The 21534-nt window shown below is 41.6% G+C and overlaps 1 protein-coding gene across 2 annotated transcripts in view; it reads left to right on the forward strand.

The window, feature by feature from the left end:
* The window catches only part of TNRC6B (trinucleotide repeat containing adaptor 6B), a 250363-nt gene that overhangs the window by 203481 nt on the left and 25348 nt on the right, over positions 1–21534 (forward strand). For both annotated transcript variants that reach the window (XM_069586058.1, XM_069586059.1), the window contains 5 exons: positions 2719–2894; positions 5349–5423; positions 6575–6620; positions 9717–9865; positions 15429–15554. In XM_069586058.1, coding sequence (XP_069442159.1) covers positions 2719–2894; positions 5349–5423; positions 6575–6620; positions 9717–9865; positions 15429–15554 — 572 coding nt within the window. The remainder of the gene's footprint in view (positions 1–2718; positions 2895–5348; positions 5424–6574; positions 6621–9716; positions 9866–15428; positions 15555–21534) is intronic.

Here is a 21534-nt window from a genome sequence, read left to right on the forward strand (position 1 = left end):
AGCTATACTTGATCCAGCTGGCAATGTGTACTCAATTTGCAAAACTTTATAAACGGATGCTGCAGAACGTCCCATTGGATGATCCTCAGTTGAAAAATTTAATTTCAAGTGCTTGTTTTCGCTTTTTTGTAGTTTTCTTAAGAAGTATTCCAACGTCTCTTTTCTACCATATTGCAGAGTTAAGGGATTGTCTTTTGATTAAAAAATGTGGTCAGACTGAATTCTCTGAATTGGAACAAGAATAAATTCCATTGTCAAGCTTGTTTTATGATATTTATGATTCTGACCATACCATAGGATGGAGTATCATCTTAGCTCTCTGTATTCTGGAAACTCACTCTTGTGCCTGTGTAACTTGACTGCATTTTGAAAATGACAAATCTCCTTCACTTCATAGAAATATCTTGATAAAGAATTTGATCTTGTCTTGACTTTGATTGTAAAACTGGTTCTATTATCATGGGAAATACCATTCTGTAGACTTGGAATAGATCCAGAACGCTGTTGAAAGGCATAAACCAGACCCTTGGCGCAAGGAGGCCCTTTAGCAGTACTTTGAAGATTTTTATGTGTCTTTTATGTGTCTTTCCCAACTTCGGGATCATCTTTCTTCCGTCACAGAAATCACTTTTCTCCAAATTTTAAAAAAGGCTTCTACTCACCGGGATCATCTATATCTATAGCTAAATCTGTAGTTACCTTTCCCCCTACTCTGGGTAATTTGAACATGTAGTAGTCAGGGGAAGGGGCTAGATAGTCACAGCCTACTAATCAGTGCTCATGGTAATTTAACCTGTGACCTTATCTAGACTGTAGATGTCTTAAATCTGGTGTGGACTCCATGACTTCAGTACTGAAGGTCTCTATTTTTTTAATCTCTCTACAAGAAATCATTTGTTAAAAGTGCAGCTCCTTTCTCTCGAAGAAGGTTTACATGGATGTCTTTCTTCTTTAAAAGGGTCAATATATCAGTTATGTTGGGTCTTTTAATTCCTGTTGCTTGTCAGAGGATGTTTAAAGCCTGTGCTTATGTAATAGTGGGTAACCTCCTGTGCAGGAGAAATGGTCCTGGTTATCCAGAAGCGGGGAGAACAGCCCCCAGGCCCTGCCTTTTGCAGCTCAGTTACAGAGCCCCTGCAAAGGGGGGTGCTTAGTGAACACCATAGAGGGTTCATGCCAAGGTTCATTTGGGAGTTTCTGGGAGATGATGCCGCTGTCTGAGGAAATTGATTACCTAGCTGTCTGCATACTTGATTGGTGCCTAGATGGCATCATAGGCCTTGTCCCAGAGCCTGGCAGCAGAAAGGCCTGGAAAAGCCACTTTTCTGGCTCTAGACTCTTCGTGTGAAGCCATCTGAATCAAGTAACTCCCTCCATAAATGTCTTGTCATTTTGTAAATTGAAGGTTTGGATGGAGCTTCTGGGCTTCTCAGATTCTCGCAAAGAATCTGCCTGTAATGTGGGAGACCTAGGTTCAGTCCCTGGGTCGGGAAGATCCCCTGGAGAAGGGAATGGCTACCCACTCCCGTAATCTTGCCTGGAGAATCCCATGGAGAGTGGAGCCCAGCAGGTTACAGTTCATGGGGTCGCAGAGAGTCAGACGCAGATTGAGTGAATAACGCTTTCATACCTTATCATGGAGCGTCTAGGTGGGATAGTGTCTTTCCTTTCTTCTATCATTACCAGAAAGTGTATCCATACAGAATTTTCAGAAGGAGATTAAGGATTTATCCCAGTGTCCAAATTCAAGATCTTTGCTTAAGGGGAGATGTTGGTGGAATTGACTCTGGCGCCTGATGATGACCTACTTCCTTGCACAGTTGAGCACTGGTTTCCCTGTCTTTGTCCTCCCTTCTGCATTCTGTCCCCTACATTTCCTCCTCCTGTCTTTTATTTATTTATTAACTATTTATTATTTATTTAGCTGGACCGGGTCTTAGTTACAGTATGTGAACTCTTATTTGTGGCATGTGGGATTTAATTCCCCAGGGATCAAACCCAAGCCCCCTCCATTGGAAGCATGGAGTCTAGCCACTGGACCACCAAGGAAGTCCCTCCTCTGCCCGTCTTTAAAAGCCATTGCTTATACATTGTCTCTGCCTAGGATCTTTTTAGTTTCCAGTACATTTCAAGTGTGTAAATCTAGTAACTTTCAAATTTTCATGGCTATTTCTGAATGTCTCTTCTTTCACTGTAATTTTGATATTCAAAATCTAGTACAGTTTTCTTTTTTCCATCCATCTTTCATATTCTTTTCTTCACCCCAAACAAGGTTGACAGTTGTTTTTTATCCTGCCTCATATTTGTAAAATCCGTTACAAAGTACACCACATATTTCCTTTCAGGAGGGTAAAACTAAGAAGTGCAGTTCAACATTCTCATTAAGAGTAACAGATTTCTCTTAATTTAAATGTGAAATTTCTTGTAAATAGTGATTCTTTTCAGTTGGGGGATTTCTGTCAACACTGTGTAAGGGGAAAAATCATTGAACTGGAAGCCAGGAAATCTTGATTTGTGGTTATGAACTTACTGTGTATGTTTGACCCCTTTGGGGTTTCCATTCTGCTCTCTAAAGTTGGGAGAATATTTGCCTCGCCATACAGACAGATACTGGATACAATTAGAAATACACTAAAATGCTGCATTTACAAGGAATGATCGTTGTGGGTTTTGTTATATATAGCCATTGCATACAGTTGGCTCTTTCTTTTCTTAAAGATTCCAAATCTATGCAAGATGGCTGGGGGGAGAATGATGGGCCAGTGGCAGGAACTCGCCATCCCAGCTGGGAAGAGGAGGATGATGGAGGAGTCTGGAACACTGCCGGCTCTCAGGGAAGCACTTCCTCCCACAACTCAGCAAGCTGGGGACAAGGAGGAAAGAAACAAATGAAGGTAGGCCACCTTAGAGGTGTCTGAACTTGCTTATTCATTCTTAGAAGGCAGAACTGAGAATGTTTTAGTGGAAGAAGCCACACAGCTGAAGTCCTTGCAGTCCTCAGTGATGGAGAAAATACTTTCTTCAGAACACCTAACTACGTCCTCTTTACCCCTCATCTTCCTTAGCTTGAAGTCTCTTACCTACAAAATTCTCTCTGTAGATAAGGTGAAATTTTCAAAGAAACAAGATTTTTCTTCTTACTTCATTTTCCGTATTATCATAATTCTTTGGGAACTTTCAGGACACCCTTTATAAATGTTTTATGCTTTTGTGTTCTAAAGCCTGATCCGTCCTTCAAGTAGGTCCCCCTGAATATGTAGAAGGGAAACCACAGTTATACGGTTCCTCCAGCAGCAATCACCATGACTCATTTTTGTCTGATTTGGGAAATTCCAAGGCCCCAAATCCTTTCTCAACAGAGCGAGGTGCCGGTGCTTAACCTGCGTTGGCGGCTAGGTGGTTTATCTCATCCTGCACCAGTGTGTCCTATGCTTTTTATTTTCTGGATTGTAGAGCAACTTAGTTTCTCTTTTGATTTTCATAGTTTAATGAGGACTTTGGTTCAATCTCGAACCTGAGTGACTCTCAGTAGAAGCCCTCTTTTTTCATTCTAGCCTCTCATTCTACAAATTCATTAAGGGGAAAAAAGTTGGGCGGCCACATATGTTATTTCAGCACGGGAGCCTTGCTGCTCTAAGAAAGACTTCATAACTAAAACTGGTTTTCAGGTACTGGACGCCATTTTAGAAGGTCTTCAGTTGACCAAGGGCTGTACCTTCTTCATCCCCTTCACCTATGGGATTTTGTTCTGAATACGATTACTTTGTTTTATAACCTGAGAATGCAGGTTGTTTCTGTTAGAAACATTTTGTTTAAGCAGTCATTTACAGTTTTCCCCCATAAAGGACTTTTATTTTCTTACTTCAGTCACAAAAGAAATTATTCCGTGAACTTTCTAACATTTTTAATACATTTGCACCGTCTAGTCTACTGTGGCTTGCTTTTTATTATTTACAAATTAATAATGAGACCGGATTCTAGGAAGACTGCTGAGGAAGCAACCAGGTGAAAGGTACTAGCCCACTCAGGGAACTGCCAAGATTCAATGAGTTTAATTGGGAATTAACTGTTTCTGTTCCATGACTGATGATTCTGACGCGCGCGCGCGCGTGTGTGTGTGTGTGTGTGTGTGTGTGTGTCACGCGGGCGCATGTTTCTGTTCCGTGACTGATGATTCTGACGCGCGCGCGCGCGTGTGTGTGTGTGTGTGTGTGTGTGTCACGCGGGCGCATGTTTCTGTTCCGTGACTGATGATTCTGACCCGTGTGTGTGTGCACGCGCGTGTGCGGGCACATGTTTCTGACTCGTGTGTGTGTGTGTGTGTGTGTGCATGAGTGGGCGCATGTTTCTGATCCATGATGTAAAATCGACCGTCTTAACCAATTATAAGTGTACAGTTCAGCAGCATTACGTGCATTCACATGGTGGTGCTGTCATCACTGACATCTGTCCACAAAGCCCTTCTCATCTTGCCAGCTGAAACTTTGTACCGATTAAACAGTAACTACCATTCCTCCCTCCAGGGAGGGCTTTTTTGACCTTTAAACCTGTAGAGGTACCTTAACACTTTCAAAAATAAAACAGACATGAGCAGTAGCATCAGAACACACAGAATTTTTACCTGGAGAATGCACACGTGCACAAAGCCCCATCATCTCCAGCCCCTACCAGGTTCCCACTCACCTTCTCCATAGAAATAAAAGTGGAGCTGACGATTGGTTCCTTGTTCAGCAGAGAAATTAGTTTGTCCCCTGAAGAAACAAACAAAAACCCACACCTGCCTGCCTTTGCAGTGAACTTGGTGATGGTGTCTTCTGCTGACTTCTTTCCACTTTCTACAGAGCCCCGTGTCCTTAACACTCTGAAACAAGCAGATGAAAGTGCTGCGTGGATGAGCTCCTCCTTGTATCCACATAGAGAGTAATGACCAGTTTAAATAGGCTCCTTTCCAGATAACAGGCACTGGCATCAAACTTTTTCTTGACTCCTAATAGAAACTGGCTTGGGTTACAAGGAGGAACTGAGAGGGAAAGTACTAGCTTGCAAGCGTTATATTTTAGAAAATCTGATGTTGACCCTTTATAGGGTGAAAGCCCTAGCTGACCATTTATTTTTCAAGTTACTTCTAACTCAGTGCAGTGAATAGAACAAGAATGAAAACATTGATGTAACTAAGGCCTGTTACTTTTTTATACTAACAGATCTATCAAGATAACTATAGTTAAAGAGAAATAGTTATGGTTGAAAAAGGTAAACTCTGGTTTTACATTTCTAGTCAGTACTTTTTTGCAACTCAGGAAGTTGAAATCAATTATTTGATTCTGAGGTTACATATTTCATTTCTGTAGTGCTCACTCAAAGGAGGAAACAGTGATTCATGGATGAATCCTCTTGCCAAACAGTTTTCAAATATGGGATTGCTGGTAAGTTTTCTTTTTTCATAGGTGTACTATATCCCAACTTTTACATTTAGTACAAATTTTAAGACCACTGCCATATATAGTACAAAATTACAGATTTAGAAACTGGTTATGCAACGTTCCTGATTTGAACGAGGCAATGTTTCTTCTCTGTTCCTTTTTTCTTAATGAAATACTCCAGTATTTAAAGGTTACAGCTTTTAAATGTGTAGTCTTTGTATCTTTCCTTAGAAGGTTAGGGAAGAAAGAGCCAAGGACTTAAAATGTATATAACTTTTGCTGACTACTGTACCCACTTTAATATTATAATTAAAAAAAAAAAAACTAGCCATAGCAGAATGACTAGGGAAACCATTTGTGATTAATTATATAGACAATTTTTGTAGAACTTCTAATTTTTTGGTCTTTGGGGAGCAATATGGGGACGCCGTGTCCCTGGTTGCCAAAAGACAGATGACTTGGCTGCACATTGCAAGATTTGATGACTTGACAAGTCACGAGAAGAAGTTGTCATCATTTGGCTGCCACTCATGAAATTTGATCCTGAGCTGGCTGGAACTTGAGGACAGGGGTGTATTTCTCCAAGCAGCTGTTTAGCTATCACTCTGTCCATAGATTTACTGAAGCTAATCTGATGTGAAAACTGAATTTAGGAATAGAGGCACTGTTGCTGCTGCTGCTGCTGCTAAGTCGCTTCAGTCGTGTCTGACTCTGTGTGACCCCATAGATGGCAGCCCACCAGGTTCCGCCATCCCTGGAATTCTGCAGGCAAGAACACTGGAGTGGGTTGCCATTTCCTTCTCCAATGCATGAAAGTGAAAGTGACGTCGCTCAGTCGTGGCGGAGTCTTAGAGACCCCATGGACTGCAGCCCACCAGGCTCCTCCATCCATGGGATTTTCCAAGCAAGAGTACTGGAGTAGGGTGCCATCACCTTCTCCATAGAGGCCCTAGCAGCAGTGAAAATTACTCTTATTAAAAATGTTACTGTCTTCGTTCCAGTTGAAGATTTGTTTCCAAGGACCTGGTATAGTCCTAAATGTAAAGTAAGAGTAAGCTGTAGTTCGTGCATGAATAATGCTGTTTCTTCTCTGATTAAAGTGTTTAATTCCAGACTTTAATCTTCCCTCACTATTCTTTTTTTTTTTTTTCCAGAGTCAAACTGAAGATAACCCAAGTAGCAAAATGGATTTGTCTGTAGGTGTGTATCCTCCCACTAAACGAGTGGAATGTGTTGTTATTTGTGATCCTTTGTTGGGATCCCTGCTCGCTTTGAGTTGGGATGGGTGCAGTTCCTAGACTCATATTCCAACTTGCACTGTGGAAGGTACTGTGCTCGACACTAGGTAGGGATTGAAAACTAGTGACAAGAATCAAGAAGTGTAAATGAGTGTAAATGAGCGGTGTGTGCCAGGTGTGAACAGTTGAGACTTGAAAGCCACTGGTTCACCGTGGAGAACCTGTATACCACATGAAGGAGTTGGCCTTTGCTCTTGGTGCTTGTTGCCATGGACGAGTGTATGCTCAGCTTTGCTGGATCCTCCACTGTTCTCAAGAGAGGCCAGAAATTCTTTTATGCTTTTAGTTTTAAATATTGAGAACTAATCCAGATTTAAAAATAAAAAAAATATTGTGGCCAAACACAAGCTGTCTGTGACCCTGCCAGAGTCATTCTCAGGTGGCCAGGCCTGTCTGCACCGAGATGTCATCAGTTCAGTCAGTTCAGCTCAGTCATGTCCGACTCTTTGCAACCCCATGCACTGCAGCACACCATGCTTCCCTGTCCATCACCAGCTCCCAGAGCTTACTTAAACTCAGGTCCATCAAGTCGGTGATGCCATCCAACCATCTCATCCTCTGTCGTCCCCTTCTCCTCCCGCCTTCAATCTTTCCCAGCATCAGAGTCTTTTCCATTGAGTCAGTTCTTCACATCAAGCGGCCAAAGTATTGGAGTTTCCTCTTCAGCATCAGTCCTTCCAATGAATATTCAGGACTGATTTCCTTTAGGATGGACTGATTGGATCTCCTTACAGTCCAAGGGACTCTCCAAGAGTCTTCTCCAGTACCACAATTCAAAAGCATCAGTTCTTCGGCACTCAGCTTTCTTTATGGTCCAACTCTCACATCCGTACGTGACTACTGAAAAAACCATAGCTTTGACTAGACGGACCTTTGTTGGCAAAGTAATGTCTCTGGTTTTTAATATGCTATCTAGGTTGGTCGTAGCTTTTCTTCCAAGGAGCCAGAGTCTTTTAATTTCATGGCTGCAGTTACCATCTGCACTGATTCTGGAGCCCCCCAAAATAAAGTCAGCCACTATTACCACCGTTTCCCCATCTATTTGTCGTGAAGTGATGGGACTGGACGCCATGATGTTAGTTTTCTGAACATTGAGTTTTAAGCCAGCTTTTTCACTCTCCTCTTTCACTTTCATCAAGAGGTTCTTTAGTTCTTTTTCGCTTTCTGCCATAAAGGTGGTGTCATCTGCATATCTGAGGTTGTTGATACTTCTCTCAGCAGTCTTGATTCCAGCTTGTGCTTCTTCCAGCCCAGCATTTCTCATGATGTCCTCTGCATCGAAGTTAAATAAGCAGGGTGACACTATACAGCCTTGACATAATCCTTCCTCGATTTGGAACCAGTCTGTTCCATGTCCAGTTCTAACTGGTACTTCTTGACCTGCATACAGATTTCTCAGGAGGCAGATCAGGTCGTCTGGTATTCCCATCTCTTCAAGAATGTTCCACAGTCTGTTGTGATCCGCACAATCAGAGGCTTTGGTGTAGTCATTAAAGCAGAAGTAGATGTTTTTCTGGAACTCTCTTGCTTTTTCAATGATCCAGTGGATGTTGGCAATTCTGCCTTTTCTAAATCCAGCTTGAACATCTGGAAGTTCACAGTTCATGTATTGTTGAAGCCTGGCTTGAAGAAATTTGAGCATTACTTTGCTAGCATGTGAAAGTGAAAGTTATTCAGTTGTGTCTGACTCTGCAACCCCGTGGACTATACAGTCCATGGAATTCTCCAGGCTAGAATACTGGAGTGGGTAGCCTTTCCCTTCACCAGGGGATCGTCTCAACCCAGGGATTGGACTCAGGTCTCCCACATTGCAGGCAGTTTCTTTACCAGCTGAGCCACAAGGGAAGCCCTTGCTAGCGTGTGAGATGAGTGCAATTGTGCCATAGTTTGAACATTCTTTGGCATTGCCTTTCTTCGGGATTAGAATGAAAACTGACCTTTTCCAGTCTTGTGGTCACTGATGAGTTTTCCAAATTTGCTGGCATATTGAGTCATATTAGGGACCAACTGCCCTTGGCAGGTAGAGCAGGTGCAGCATCAGCCCTTCATCTGGGGGCTCTTTGCAGTGATGCTGTTGCTCACCTGGAAGAACTTAAGAAAGAATCAAATCTGGAAGAAAAGAAAACACTCCTGGGAGATAAAAGAAACAGCCTGTGATCTGTGATACTCTTAAATAGGAGAATAACTGAAAAACGAGTTGCATGTCACTGTACAACAGCAAATTCATAGACATGTGGAAGAAAGTGGAATAGTCATTGCATCTGGGAGATGGCATTATACCAGCAACCATTGCCCATGTTCAATTCAAGAGTTCTAAATTTCAGGGCAACTACCATGCCTCTTTGCTGTTTGTAGTCCTAGTAATTACATTTAACAGCTGGAACTATTTGTCTTGCAGATGCTAAAAAAGCAACAAGATACACATCCTCTCACTGAGGACATTTGAATATAAAAGCAAGATATATTCATCAAACATGTCAATAACTAGTTTGAGTATCTTTTTAGTTAGATTTTGACTAGGTTAGCCCTAAGACTCTTTCAGTCTTCCATAGAAAACCAGCTTCAGCTGATATATGTTGAGGGTTTTAGAGAGATTGTTTTTTTTTTTCTTTTTAAAGCATCTGTGTATGCTTCCATTGGCTTCCCTGGTGGCTCAGAGGGTAAAGCTTCTGCCTACAATGTGGGGGACCTGGGTTCAATCCCTGGGTTGGGAAGATCTCCTGGAGAAGGAAATGGCAAACCACTCCAGTACTCTTGCCTAAAAAATCCCATGGACAGAGAAGCCTGGTAAGCTACAGTCCATGGGGTAGCAAAGAGTTGGACACAACTGAGCAACTTCACTTTCTGTATGTTTCAGGTAGGACCATCAGCAGCCTAAACAGTGAGAACTCTTCTGGTCTATACCTGCACGCTACAGAGGGTGTTGGGACAGGTCACTCTTGGTCATGAGGGAGACATTGAGGATTAATATTTTCATTCTTTCTGTGTTACTTTTCAGGGAGCCTTCCAGATAAAAAATTTGATGTGGACAAGCGAGCAATGAATCTCGGGGATTTTAATGATATCATGAGGAAGGATCGATCTGGGTTCCGTCCACCTAATTCCAAAGACATGGGAACCACAGATAGTGGGCCTTATTTTGAGAAGGTGAGTTGAATCCTTGGTTTAAGATAACCACTTTGGTTCCCATTTGTCTTTTCATATTTAATTCCAGAAGGAAGCATAGAATTACTGAACTGCATGGGGAAAAAAAACAACACAAGCATCACCTGCATTTGAACGGTGACATGAAAATAGTTGATGTTGACAGGTGATTAGGCAGCAGCTAGAACCATCTGTCTTTAGAATGCAAGTACTATGAACAAGGTCTGAGTTTTGGGGAGTTTATGAAGTTTGAGGGGGGTGCGGTCTGACTATAGTGTGGGAAATGCACACTGAAAACATATAAAAGAAATTCTAGAGACAGAGTTATCCTGAATTCTTTTTCCTGCTACTGTTCAATTGCAAATTAAATTTTGAATCTTGTGCAAATACTCTAGGTCTCCTAAGGCCTTGCCTTTTAGTTTTGTCAAGATGACCCAAAACTTTTTCCTTTGCTATTCCTAAAAAAAACTCTGTTGTCTTCTTTCTCCATTTCCTTAATGATCTGTTTTTAGTTATGATCATATCCTGTTCAAATTCTCAACTACCTGCTTTAAACAAGTCATTTATACCTATCTGTTTGGATTTTTAACATTTCTAATGGAGGAGGTCGTTACTTGTTTCAGAATACCAACTTGTGATATTCCTGGTCTTCAGAAGGCAGTTAAAACCAAAATTTGTAGATTTGGCACGTTTTTGAAACCACTGATGCTGGTCCAAACAGCAGACATATTCATAAGAAGATGACTTTGGCTTCTGTTTCAGCAGCCACATAGTTAGAGTCATCAATATTAGATCCCTGAAACTAAAGTGTCTGGCAATTTTTATCGTAGTGCAATGGACAGAATGTGTTACTAACTTAGAGGATACGAATCTATAGCAGAGGATGACAGATGGTGTCTGTTGGGCAAAGTATGATGGTGATGATCAGATCCAAATTCTATCCTCGTTTACTGCTAATACACTCTAACTTTGTTTGTTCCTGGTGTCTCTCTTTTCCCTTCTTGCATTCTGTTGCTTCACTAACCAACACTCATTGCGATTGGCTAACTGCTACTACTTTTCAGCTGACTTTGCCTTTCTCCAATCAAGATGGGTGCCTTGGGGATGAGGCTCCCTGCTCTCCTTTCTCCCCTTCTCCCAGCTACAAGCTGTCTCCCTCTGGTTCCACACTACCCAACGTCAGCCTTGGAGCAATCGGCACAGGGCTCAACCCCCAAAACTTCGCTGCTAGACAAGTAAGGAGGCCTCTCAAATTTATAACTGCTTGGCCGTGGCCTCGCCTTGGCCCTGGTCTGCAGTTTATTGCATCATTTGTCTGTCTTGGGAAATTTGTTGATTACTGAATGCACAGAATGATATTAAGTCTAGGCTTTTTATTTAGCTCTTTCAGCCCATAGAACCCATCTCTCTTCATGTTTCTCAACATGGCTTTTATTTTAAATCTGTTTCTTTTGTCTTCCCATTTTTGGTCATAAGTTCACGCTTCATAAGTTAGTGAGTTGCTTGCTTAGGAAAATGTTAAAGAGGCTGTACAGGTACCTTCTATCTAATTTAGTGACATATTTGCCATTTTGAACATTAGATTGAATGGCAAGTACTACCTTTGATGTCTTTTCAATCTAATGTAATTGCTAATTAAAAAATAGCACCAGAACTAATAAGATTAAATATTTGAGGGTTATGGCAGCTTAGAAATGCAGTGTCTTCGGATATAAAATTGCTCAGACAAAGGTAATTTATATCTCACATAATGAAGCTTTAAGAAGACCGCATGCTGCCCAGTGTTTGATTCAGGCTAGAGTAGCACCTTTCCTAGAGCTGGATCTGCCAGTCCTCCAAGGAAGGCTGTGCAGTAGAAACAGGCCTGTCACGGCCGGCGTAGTAATGCCTCTTTGCTTTTGCAGGCTTGAGCGGATGCAGCCGGCCTCTGTCTGTCACCTTGCAGTAGCTCTGTTGTAGTTTTTGTGGAGAAAACCAGAAATCTGGGGACAATTCTTTCGTGACAGTGACTCCAGCAGTATTTTCCTAGCCTTATTTCCATGACTATTTAGCTGCCCTTCTGGCCTTCACCTCTGGATATCATGGAAAGACATTTAATTATCAGTTGTAGCCATTCTGTTTTCCCATGATGACTTTCATATATAAATGAAAAGCTGGTATAAAACACTTCTTACTCCATAGTCCTCAGACTCCATGTAGATCCTTCATACACTCATTGTTGCCTTAGCATGTTACACTGATTGTTGCCTTAGCACATTTTAAAAAATGGATCATATTATGTCCATGTGTTCAAATTGGTTAACTCTGGGTTGGGAGTTACAGGTAATTTTTTGTTTTCTTCCTTTATATTTCATTCTTTTTCTTAACATTTCCACAGAGGACGTGGTGGCTCTGTATTGTTTATCTAAACAGAGAGGAACAGTTGTATCAGTTTTGGTGGGGAGGAGGGCTCTTTGGGTTGAGTTATAGAAAATATAACATAGTCTTCACACTGTTGGTGAATGGTGATTATAAATATACTCCCAGGACCACCTGATTATCAGATACTTTTAGTACATAAACTTTAATGTAAGTGACCAAACTTGCTGTGCACTGGACTCTTAAAAAAGGTCATTCCTCTTCAGTTTTTTAAGTCCATTGTAAACCAAGTTGCTATATACATGTTCTATCCAAATAAGGTTATGTTTTTTTAATACTGTTTTCATGAGGAGTTTCATGAAAAGTATGCAATATACTGCATAATTTGAAATTTAAGAGTTTTATTCAAATCACAGAAGATTTCGATCAGCTTAATAGCCTTGTTTTTAATTTATATACCTTTCTAAGTTAAACCACTGTAGTTGGGGCAAATATCACCAATAATTAGTAGGTTCAGGTCATCATAAAAGTCTCACACACAGCAGTGAACTTTTAGAAATATATAAAGCTTTTGATACCAGTTTTCCTAATCTCAAAATATAGTTTTTAAAAAGATTGAATTTGTATGATTACCATTCTATACATTACTGTGCAAAATAGCTACTTCTGAGCCAAGAAGATGACCAACTTATAATGCCAAGGTTCCATATTAAAAAATGGTCCCAGTGCTTCACTTTGTGCAGAAACATGGGTCTTATGCTGCCAGACTTTGTTTCTTTTCAAGAGGTACTGGAAATAAATTCATTAAAAAGAGAGAGAAGGTGGGAGTTTCCTGGTTGCCTAGTGGTTAGAATTCTGGGTTTTCATGATTGAGGCCTGGGTTCAGTCCTTGGTTAGGGAACTGAGATCACACAAGCTGTGTGGCCCCCCTGCCCCAAAAAAGGAAGATTTAACAGTTAATAATGAATGAAAATGATCTAAAAAGGGTTTTGTTTTTAAGAAGAAAGAGAAGGTATTTTTTTGTATAAACTTATGTTGACTTACCTTTGTTATTATCCATCAGAGTGCTTGGTGTGGCTTACGAGACACTTGATCATGGAAACCTAAAACCTTTGGTGGGAGTAGAATGGGCTCTTTCTACTAGGAATAGGAAAGTAGGGATTGATTTTACAAAAACTAAAAAAAACTAATACCTCTTACCAGAAAGGCTGAGATTTAAAATAACCCCTACAAAGCAGGTTGGGAGCCTTATAAAACATAGGTCTGGGGTTTAGCTGTCAGAAACCCCACCATCCAAAGACCCTCCCCTCCATGAATAATTGACATCTATTAACTAAGTCATTATTTGATAATAAAGTGTAAGAACCATCTTAGCAGAATAGTCTGAGCAAAATAAGTGTTTCCTGTTTTCATTATAGGAGCTAAGCTCCTGACTGCTAGGGTCTCAGAAAAGTTAGAGCTGAGCCATTTCACCTCAAGAGTGACAGATTTGATTAGTACGACAGGAGAGGTGCAGATGTTGAAGTTTCTAGAACTAAAGGTCTTTTCATGTTTAAACAGTCCTTTGGGAGATTAAAAATTCATGGTGAATCTTCAGGTTTCTTTTATGAGATATACATAGATTTTAATTGCCATTTCTACTTTATGTTCACAGTCATTTTTATTTTCAGTGCTTTTAAGTTCATTAATTTCCCTGAAGCAACCCCTTAATCTGTTTTGAATCATTAAGCCATCAAAATATCTTTAGTGCTCTAGAACTTAATGATGTCATTATAAAATTCTTCTGTAAAATTACCTAAATCCCCACAATTCCAGGGATAAGAATGGTGGTGGCAACCTCAGCCCAGAGACTGGGTATAAGTGGTGGTGTAGCCGTCTTCACCAATGATGTTCGGTGGGATGTTCGTTTTACAAGTGTGTGAAATTGGTGGGTCGTGGATGTTTGCAAATGATGTGCTCATCCTACATACCAGGGCTTGATTGAGTTTCTGGGAATACAAAGAGGGAAATTTGAAGCTGGTGGTGGAAAGACAGGGTGGAAGATAACTATAATATGATTTGATGGTGGAGCCTGTCAAAGAGATTTCAGGTGTTTTGAAAACATAGAGGTAGGCTCAATGAATTTGAATGTAAAATGAGGAAAAAGGTCAGGGGGAAGATATCCTTGATGAGGATGACCTCTGAGCTGGCACTTGCAGAGGCTGAGTGAAGATGGTGTAGAAAACTGTATCATACGGGGGCAACGCAGCGTCAGGTCTTACTGAACATGATTTCAAGGGCCATCGTATGTAGCCCCGCTCTCTAATTGCAACAGTCTTAGAAGTGCCTCAGCCAGTTGATCCTCCAGAAATCAGGGGCCTAAGCTTGTTTTATTGGTTTTTGTTTTTTACAGAGTTAAAACATTTTTTTATACAGCCCTTCTTGTTTTTCTTTAACTTAGCTTTCAGAGATCAGGAAACTAAATATACTTCTGTCCCATTATTTCAGTAGCCACATAATAGTCCATCTAATGAATGGCTGTAATTTTTGACTAATACTCATACATTTCAATGAGAAGTTACAGGTGAGTAATGCTTTGTGTGTCCCAGGAATGATTTTTCACTTTTCCCCTTTCTTCCTCTTTTATCTCACTCTCGGACTGATTTACATTTCCTCCTTTACCAAAGAAGGGACCAAGGAGAGCCCAAGACAGGGAAGGGTGTTCACATCGGGAGTAGGGTCCTCAGGGAGCCAGGCTCACAGTTGAATGGCACTGATTTTGTGATCAAATCAGCCAATTTAGAGAAGTTATATCATGGTATTGCTTTACAGCTGATATTATTCACAGTCCTGCATTTTTTACTCAAGTGCCTTTCAAAATGGGTCTCAGATTATATAGTTTGAGAATAAATTCTGTAAACCCAATCTTAAAAGAAGTAGTTGTATAAATGTTACACTTCCTTTACCTTTCAGTAACAACAAATTAGTGCTTTTTCTAACATTTCACTAAGTTTATCCCTTTTGGTTTGTATCAGGCTGCAGGGTGGTGATGGTATGCCCATGATTGAATTTGAATACTATCCCAAGGTCAGGAACTTTTTCCAGTTCCAACGTTCTGTGATTCCTTGGAACACAGGATGCTGCTTCTGAGGGATAGGAGACCTGAACTGTTTCTTTGTGCATTTCCTCGTGTTAACAAAAGGCCTCACTGCCGCTCTTCTGTTCACAGGGTGGCAATCATGGTTTGTTTGGAAATAGCACAGCACAATCGAGAGGCGTGCACACCCCCGTGCAGCCACTGAACTCTTCTCCTAATCTCCGGGCGCAAGTGCCTCCCCAGTTCATTTCCCCCCAGGTAAGTAACTTCATGGATCCACAGTTCAGAAGTAAAGTCCAGGTGGTTACCAGTTGTCAGCTGACTGGGTTTGTGGGCATAAAAGGAATAACAGTTACCCATCTAAAGTGAAAAATCCAGATGCCAAGGATCAAGAGTTTTAGAACAGGATGGCATTTCTTGTTTTTTGTCTTTGTTTTATCATGCGTACAAAGTAGATGTTTTTGCATGAAAAACATTATAATTATAATGCCTTTTAGATCACCTGTATGTTTTTCCAATACTATATTGATTTTTTTTAATTGTGTATGTATGATTAAAACTACTGTATAAATTCTAATGCATCAATACTCAATAGTTGGTTGCCCTCAAGGATTCAGGGAAGCACCAGGTTCTGGGTTATTCTTAAAATTTTTGAGGAGATACGTACTAAAATACTGACTGGGTGCTCTTGGGGGGTTTAGAACTGGTGAGGTGGCAGAAACTCGTTCACAGAGCAGCTTTGCATAGGACAGAGTCCTTTGGGTACCATGGGAACCCTTTAGGGCCCTCCATTAGCAAGAGGTGGTCATTGAGTTTTTTGGGGGTTTATAGGTAAGAGAATTGTGCCAATCTACCATATACTGCCCCTCATACCCTTTTGTGAGAAAAATAAAAGCTGAGAAGCTGGAGTAAGGATTTAGTGTGTGAATCAAGATTTAGAGCTTTGGGTCTGTTCGTTGTATCAAAGGGGGTAAGGTGCTTACTAGATCCAGCCAACACGTTGTGAAGGATAAGGTTCTGTTTGGGGTTTTTTTTTTTTTTTTTTTTTTGATACATCTTTTGAGAAAGAAGTCAAAAATATTTATTTGGAACCATAATTTGTAGATTTCAGGTGTTGCTTGTAACATTGAGTCTCTGTCCGTCTTAGTAGAGAAGGAATGTTGATTGTGCCCCCTTTCCGTCATCAGTCCTGTCTGGGAGTCCACTTGTCCCTCTTCCCCTTCCCTCTCTCTGAGTTCCATCCATCCTTCAAGTCCCCGGTAGACAGAGCTGTTCCTGACTTTCCCAGCACTTTACAGCAGCAGCATTTTGACTCTTAGAGCACTTGGCCAGCGTGCCTGGGTGTCAGGCCAGCAGTCAGCCATGGTGATCCAGTGTCAACTGCCTATTGGCAGCGCCGAGATGAAGAAGAGGCCGTCTCTACCATGGCAGCCTCCTGGAGTTGGTGGCGATGGTGGCAGCATAGTTGGCAGATGATGTGCTAATGTATGGAAATGTTTAACAGGGTCGGGGAGCCGGGTGGAGCCTCACACTGGTAGTGGCGTTGACGCCTGAGTCAGTTCCCTGGGCATGGCTGGAGAAAAGGTGCCCTCCAGGAGACAGGAGAAGTTTATGTAGGGGTAGTAACATCTGGAAGAACACGGCCAGTATGGGGAGGCACGGTTATTAGTCTGGGCTTGTGTAAGCAGAGGTGTGCTGCCTAGAGGGGAACAGGAAGGAGCTTGTCAGAAAGTTTGGGACTACATTTGGAACAGTTTTGTTTGCCTTGCTAAGGAGTTTGAACTTTGTCCTTTGGTTACCGTGGTTGGTAACCATTATTTTGGCTGCTGTTTAAAAATACAGTTTCTGGGTCTTCCTCCGTCTACTGAGGCACTGTGTCTTGGGACCTCATTACCCCCAGGTGATTCTTACCTGCTCACTAGAGTTTGGCTGCTCCTGCCAAAGACGTTAAAGTATTAGGCAAGATAGCACGGTGGTACAGAAGGCATGTGTGAATGACAGAATCACTAAAGCAAAGGAGCTCAGTCACGAAGCTAGTGCAGGAATCTAGGTACGACTGTGGCTGAGGGAGTCAAAACCTTCTTGTGAAGGTCACCGGTGATCTCCGTGTTGTGGATTCCAGTGGTCTGTTCCCCAGTTGCTTTTTCCTCATGATCAGCCTTTCACCCAGTTGATCACGTCCTCCTCTCTGACACTGCTCACTTGGCTTTCGGTCACACTCTGTATTAGCTCTCCATCTGCCTTGTCTTCTGTCTGCTTTACAAGCTCATCCTCACTTCCCCCATGTTTAAGCATGAGAGTACCCCAGTCTCAATATTTGAACCTCTCCTCACCACCTACAGCTACTGCTAGGTGATCTCACCCAGTGGAATGAGTTTAGAATACTGACAGTTCCAAAATTGTGACTTCAGCCTAGTTCTCTCTTCGCAACTCCACAGACTTCTGGCATCTTCACTAGGATGCCTTATAGGCATCTGAAGTGAACATGCCTGAAACAGAACTTCAGCTTCATCCCACTCTCCCCTCAAGACATCCTCTTCTTCCAGGAACATGGCACTCTCATCCTTCAGGTGCTCTGGCCAAAGACCTCACAGCCCGCAACCAGTCCAGCAACAAATCTTCCCTTCAAAACGTCATCCAGCATCCAACCATTCCCTCCCATGGCCACAGTCTCCTGACTGGTCCCACCCTGCTTCATCCCCTACTTGCTGCCTCGAGTCCATTTTCCACCCAGAGTTCAAACTGACACTCTAAAACTGCACTGTCCAGGGTAGCCATTAGCCATGTGAGTGCTTAAAATGCAACTCATGGAGTGGAAGAACTGAATTTTTAGTTTTAATAGATATAAATTTAAATAGGCACACCAGGTTAACGACTAATGTACGGACAGTGCAGATGTAGAACATTGCTGTCAGCACGGAAGGTTAAGGGCACTGCTCTCCTGGCTTCCTCTCTCAGAGATTGCAAAGCCAACTCTTCACTGTGATCTTTGAGGTTCTTGGTTACCTCCCTGCCTCCCACACCTGCTCTCCTGTTGGTTCAGGCCTCTCCAGCCAACTGGCCCCCAGTGCAGTACATCCTTCTGGAATGCTGTTCTCCCAGATTGCCATGTGGCTCCTTCTCTACTTCCTTCAGAGCTCTGCCTCAGCCCCACCCTATCAGGGAGGCCATCCAGGGCTGTGTACATTACACGACCACTGTTAACCCCTCACCTCCCACCCCCAGCCCAGGAGTGAAGTAAGCTCCAAAGTAGCAGGGTCTGTGTCTGCTCTGTTCACTACTGCGTCCTAAAGACCCTGCAGAGTGTGTGTTTTGAGTTCAGTAAGCAGATGTCAAGTCACGGGAAGATGCATTTCAGAATGATCTAGAAAGTGGAATTGTTAGACAAGCACAGTTAACTTAGTCTAAGAGACTTGGGGGCTGCAAATCTCTTGATGACCAAATCTGCTCTATTTGGAAAAGAAAAGTACTTGTGTTCCCCTACACTTTTGAAATGTGTTTATTTAGCAAAATGTGTTTCAGTTCAGTTCAGTCGCTCAGTCGTGTCCGACTCTTTGCGACCCCATGAATCGCAGCACGCCAGGCCTCCCTGTCCATCACCAACTCCCGGAGTTCACTCAGACTCAGGTCCATCGAGTCAGTGATGCCATTCAGCCATCTCATCCTCTGTCGTCCCCTTCTCCTCCTGCCCCCAATCCCTCCCAGCATCAGAGTCTTTTCCAACGAGTCAACTCTTGGCATGAGGTGGCCAAAGTACTGGAGTTTCAGCTTTAGCATCATTCCTTCCAAAGAAATCCCAGGGTTGATCTCCTTCAGAACGGACTGGTTGGATCTCCTTGCAGTCCAAGGGACTCTCAAGAGTCTTCTCCAACACCGCAGTTCAAAAGCATCAATTCTTTGGCGGTCAACCTTCACAGTCCAACTCTCACATCCATACATGACCACAGGAAAAACCATAGCCTTGACTAGACGGACCTTAGTCGGCAAAGTAATGTCTCTGCTTTTGAATATGCTATCTAGATAAGGAGGGCAAAATATTAAACAATGGAATCTTCAGGGTTTTTCCTGACATTTACATATTTTAAAAGACTAAACAGTTGGGTAGGTTTTAAAAAAAAAATCAAGTAAAGAGAATATAATAACCACACTGAAAGTTTGGATTGTGCAGAAAATATTCTTTCTGAACCTACCCTCCCACCCCACTGGAAGCAATGACAAGAGTTATATTTACACAACCACCAGATCAGACTTTGTTCATATTCAGGCACACTTTTCACATAGTTGCATTCATGGTCACGATAGCCTGTTGTTTTTGTTAACATTGGGTCATAATATTTTCTCATCCCTAAGACAGTCTTTGGATCAGTCATTCTTAATGAAGAAGGCAAATGTTCTTTCAAGTAAGCTTGCTTTGGTTTGCCTTTCCCCGTTATTGGGTGTTAAATTATTTCTAATTTTTTCACTGTTGTAAGTTAATGCTATGGAGAAATCCTTATACATTATCTTTGCCCACATCATTTCTAAATTTAGTTGCCCAGAACAAAATTCTGGGTCAAAGCACACAAACATTTAAAATTGATGAATATTATCAAATTTCACATCCATTCTAACCGATTTCTAGGGATGGTCAATAATTAATGTAGATGTGGGAAGAAAACATCGAAACTCATCTTTGAGATTTTTTACAAGTGTTCCAGACCATGGATTTTCTCCCTTGTCTTATTCCTCCCGTTTCTCAAATGTTCCAAAAGTAACCTATTCTAGAGGTTTTTATCTTGGTTTTAAATTGCTGTCTTTTTGCACCTGTAATTCTTTGTTTAATGCCATATTGACTCCAACTCGAGCTTCACTTTCTCCAACCCAGCTGGAGATTGAAGGGCTTTTAAGCCAGAATAATTAATTCCCTGCTATGGAAATGTGCAGACCTGCACTTTAATTACTCTGCAACCCAGGTATGAATAGCCACTTGCCCAGGAACCCAGTGAAGCATCTGTCTAGTCCTTTTATATTCACTGGAGGAGGACAGTACCGTGACTCTGAAGAGAGAAGCTGAACAAGGCTAGACAGGAAGTCCTCAAAGGGCAACCTTGATAGTCTTTTCTTAAAAATTACAAACAAAAAGAAAAAAATTATGAACAATGTATCTTTTACTTTTTAAAACTTTATTTATTGTTTTTATATTTATTTATAAATTTTATTTTATTAAAACAATTCATTAATAAATTAAATTTATTTATAAATTTTAATTAATTTTGTTCTTATGTTGCTTTGTTGCCATGTGTGGGCGCTCTCTAGTTGTGGTGAGCAGCAGGCTTCTCATTGCAGTGGCTTCTTTCTTTGTGGAGCACGAGCTCTAGGGTGCAAGGTTTCAGTAGTTGTGGAACATGGGCTCAGTAGTTGCCCTGCTGCATATGGAGCCTTCCTGGACCAGGGATCAAACCTGTGTCCCCCTCATTGGCAGGCAGATTCCTAACCACTGGGCCACCAGGGAAGTCCCTTGATAGTCTATATGACTGTCAACATATAGAACATATGAGATGCTGGCATTTAAAGTAAAGTATAAAAATACTTTGCGTTAGCATTTCTTTACTTTTCTTTATAGTCTTTTTGTGTCTGTCTTTATATTGTTTCATGTTCCCTTTTTTGAACTTTATGTAATAAAGTTATACAGTATATAACCTTCTCTGATTTTTTAACTTCTTATTGCTTCTAAGATTTTGATTTGGGCAATTATGGTTCATATTGCACTCTACTGTATGAATATACCGTCGTTCACTTACCTATTGAGTGGTTTCCAGATTGTTGCTATTTTGAGCATTGCTGCTGCAAATATTCCTCTGTTTGTCTCCTCAGGTGAGTTTCTCTGGGGTATTTCTGGGTCATGGGCATGTTTTACTTTGAGTGGTGGTTTCTTTAGCTAATTGTGAGTAGTAGGAATAGTAAGATGGCTGGGGGGATCATAGGCTCCTGGTTAGGGATGTCAGCTATTCTCAAGACTGAAGAGAAATGGTGATCAAGAGACCAGCCAATTTATCCAGTAGATCTTTTAAACCTGAGAGAAGGGAGGAGAAATGACAATTCAGACAATGGCTCTTTATTTTGGAAGCCAGTAGGCTGGGAAACAAAATAAGCAAAGGAGATTTCCCTGTGAATCATAGAGGAAAGCTTTGGAGAGGAAGTTAGAAACAATGGTCATCAGTGCAGACAGCCTGAAGCAGCACTTCGAGTGGAAAGGTAA

Source organism: Ovis canadensis, chromosome 3 (genome assembly GCF_042477335.2).
Source record: "Ovis canadensis isolate MfBH-ARS-UI-01 breed Bighorn chromosome 3, ARS-UI_OviCan_v2, whole genome shotgun sequence".
Classification (NCBI taxonomy): Eukaryota; Metazoa; Chordata; class Mammalia; order Artiodactyla; family Bovidae; genus Ovis; species Ovis canadensis.